The 3,643-nt window shown below is 35.4% G+C and overlaps 1 protein-coding gene across 1 annotated transcript in view; it reads right to left on the bottom strand.

Annotated features, from left to right (window-relative positions):
• Nucleotides 1–1,689: 1,689 nt before the first annotated feature.
• The window catches only part of LOC107673534 (potassium voltage-gated channel subfamily A member 10-like), a 9,451-nt gene continuing 7,497 nt past the window's right edge, over nucleotides 1,690–3,643 (bottom strand). The window contains exon 2 of the mRNA XM_016467155.1: nucleotides 1,690–1,717. Coding sequence (XP_016322641.1) covers nucleotides 1,690–1,717 — 28 coding nt within the window. The remainder of the gene's footprint in view (nucleotides 1,718–3,643) is intronic.

The following is a 3,643-nucleotide window of genomic DNA, read 5'->3' as shown; positions in this document are numbered from 1 at the left end:
TGGCACTTGTCAAGGCACGCTATAGCAATTTTGCAAGGTGCACTTTAGAAAAAAAAAATTCTTACATTTTCTTACAACTCAATTTGTACAAATTTGCCACTTTCAACAAGATTTAAAATAGTTACATTTTCTCATGAGACCGAGTTGGGCTGGTTGTTAAAATACTGAGATTAATGTAACCGGTTACACTTTATTTTAAGGTGTCCTTGTTACAGTGTAATTATACATTTAAGTGCTGAGTAATATTAATTAACTACATGTACTTACTATATGGTTAGGGTTAGGATTAGGGTTTGACTTAGGGTTACTTGCATGTACCTATGCATGATTAATTGTTATTATAATAGTAAGTACATGTAGCATGTGTAACAAGGCCACCTTAAAATAAAGTGTTACCATATAACCTATAATAATTGAGTGACCACAAAGGTCCTGTATGGTACTATTTACTGACCAGTCCCGTACTGTACATCCCAGTTGTAGTTTTCCATCACACAAGTCCATTTGACAAATTTGTAGTTGTGTGAACTGTGAATGTCTGTTCCAGCTCACTGTGAAATGCTGGAAATGATGCACACCTCTTTGGCCAAGAAAGCAAGTTTTATAGCAATAAGGCTGGGATTACATTTTCAGGCAATCCTTGCTATTATAATTCATAATGATGTGTTTTTTAAGGAGATTATTTTGCGAATAGAAAATCCTCACCCCCATCTGACCTTAATGTTTGCATGTGCTTCCAGCTGGCTGAAAAGGAGCCTATGTAATCTGTCAGACATGTTATTTCAGAGTTTATTTATTTATTTATGTATTTTTTTTTTATGAAAATAAATAAATACTTTACTTTTAATGAAAAGTAGAAGTAGAGACAGATCTCCTGCGAAGACCTTGTCAACTAGACAGCCATCAGGACGGGAACCAAACAATTCCTCTGCACAATCTGACTTGTGTTGCAGCCTGGAATTAAACCACACCATGCTGGTTTCGTCTGGCCAGAGGAGAACTGGCCCCCCAACTGAGCCTGGTTTCTCCAAAGATTTTTTCTCCATTTCTGTCACCGATGGAGTTTTGGTTCCGTGCCACTGGTTTTGGCCTCTTATAAGTCCGCTGCTCTATCCAGATACACCAAGCCAATCCAGATACACCAAGCCAATTTTAAGTCTTTTTTTCCCAATTAGTTGGGGGCGCTTCATTTCTGGCAACATTGTTCATTTTAGTTGATGACATCACTGAATCAACAATGAACTGACCTTAACTGAAAAATTGTTGTTATTGTCATCTTGCATTATTGACAAACTATTTTCCTGTTTGACACTGTAAAGCTGCTTTGACACAATCAGTATTGTATAAAGCACTATATAAATAAAGAAAAAAAAAAAAAAAAAACTACAATACTACAAACTACAAAAAAGTTACTACAATAATACCAGTAAATATTGTAATAACATTTCTGAATGTTACAAAAACACTTTGCATATATTATATTATATTATATTATATTATATTATATTATATTATATTATCTCTCTACTAGTTATCTTTAACTGTTTATTTTAACCCATTCATCAGTATATACCTTGTCATGACAACTTACTCATTCATTTTTAATGTACCTTTTTCATAACTATTTAATGTGACTGATTTTCGATGGCTGGTTTAGTGCGGAGGATTTTTTCCTGACTTGTTAAACTTTCATGAGTTCACTCCATCTTTAACGAGTCTCTTTGATGGAAAGTTCCGTATATCTGCAGAGACCAGTGTGTTGAGATGGTTTAGTTTCTTGTAAAGGAAGGTCTTAGTTATTTTTGGCTTGGTGTATCTGGATAGAGGAGCGGACTTATAAGAGGCCAAATATGTAATATGTCATATTTACAGCCCAGCCACATGAGGAACTGGAAATGGATGGGTCACCAGGAAGAACAACTTCCTGCATTTCCTCAAAACTATAGAGAAATATGTCAGCACATACAGTAGATAGCTATAATTGATTTATATCGCACTGATCTTAACGCTTTTTTAGAATCAATATAATGCAGAATGTTCGACTGTTAAAGCAATAAAGACTGTTAAACCCAAAAATGAAAATATGCTGAACATATACTTACCTTCAGGCCATCCCAGATGTAGATCAGCTGTTTGGATCTCATTCTGACGGCACACATTCACTGCAGAGGATCTATTAGTGAGCAAGTGATGCAATGCTACATTTCTCCAAATCTGTTCTGATGGAGAAACAAACTCATCTACATCCTGGACAGCCTGAATTTTCAGCAGTTTTTTTTTTTATTTTGTGGTGAACTATTCCTTTAAGAGCTTTGTTGTTCTATATTGTAGAGCATGAAGTCTGAGTTTACTCATAGAGATAAAGAAGAATGATTCCGTCAGACGGGATACAAGGTAAAGTAAAGATGGGTGTAACATAAATATTCTGAATCTCTGATTAAACATTAATTATAGTTTGTACTAGGATCTGTCCAGTAAATTGCATTTTTTTAGTGCAAAGCTAAACTTAGAAAGCGTCTAACTTAGAAAATTAAAATTGCATTACATTACAAAGAGCCTACTGTACAAGAACAAGAACAGATTTCAACTTTAAAATCCGTTTTTAAGAATACATCTATTTATGTACATCATGAGTTATTTCTGGCATATGAGGCAGCTGAAACAGAAAGAAAAAGTAATGTCTCCTCTCCTCTCAATACTCCAGTGATTTACATCAGCCATAAGAGGAGTAGCTGACATCTATAACCTGATGTCACGTAGTTGTTAAAATGCATCTGAAATATTCTTACGTTTCCACTTAGGCATGTGTTGACATCTGTTCTTCACAAGTATGTGTGCCATGCACGTACACACCACACACACACACACAGAGACACACACATACATAAATGAAGACATGGCATGCTGAATAGTTGCATTCCTTGTCTTGTCTAGAGGTTACAGTCATCTTTCTCTCACACACACAAACATACACACAAATGTGTTCATCGATTATTTCAACTGGATTCACCATAGTTCTGTCTTGATAGCACTTCTAAACAGACAGAGATTGAAAAGGTCATAAAACTTGTCTTCAGCACCTGAAAATTTAATGACCTACTTCAGCAATGAAAGATGGAGCCTTTCATTTTCATAATCAAAGTAAAACGATATATACACATACCGTTCAAGAGTTTGGGGTCTGCTTTTATTTTTTTTGAAAGTCTCTTATGTTCACCAACCAAAGCTGCATTTATTTGATCAAAAATACAGTAATATTGTGAAATATTCTTATTATTTAAATAACTGTTTTCTATGCGAATATATTGTATAATGTAATTTATTCCTGTGAATAATTCCGAATACCTCAAGCGTGAGACGGAAATGTTACGCCCCTCACATACTGTTGATGCCGTGTCCCGGCCGGAGCGACGAGACAAAAACATTAAAACCCATTATAAACGAGGCATTTGTTGCATCCAGTGGGGACATAATTACTGATTATAATGACTTATACTGTCTTTTTACGCGTTGCGTTGCATTGCATCGCGCCACGTAAACATAAAACCATGTCTGCATATGTGATCGGAGAAATGACAAACACCAAGCGCTACTCTACACTGCTCAAAACTTGCGTTTGAATCGTCAGTGGCAAATTCTTTAA

Source organism: Sinocyclocheilus anshuiensis, unplaced genomic scaffold (assembly GCF_001515605.1).
Source record: "Sinocyclocheilus anshuiensis isolate Anshui unplaced genomic scaffold, SAMN03320099.WGS_v1.1 scaffold453, whole genome shotgun sequence".
Taxonomy (NCBI): Eukaryota; Metazoa; Chordata; class Actinopteri; order Cypriniformes; family Cyprinidae; genus Sinocyclocheilus; species Sinocyclocheilus anshuiensis.
This window is presented reverse-complemented; position numbering and strand designations above follow the sequence as displayed.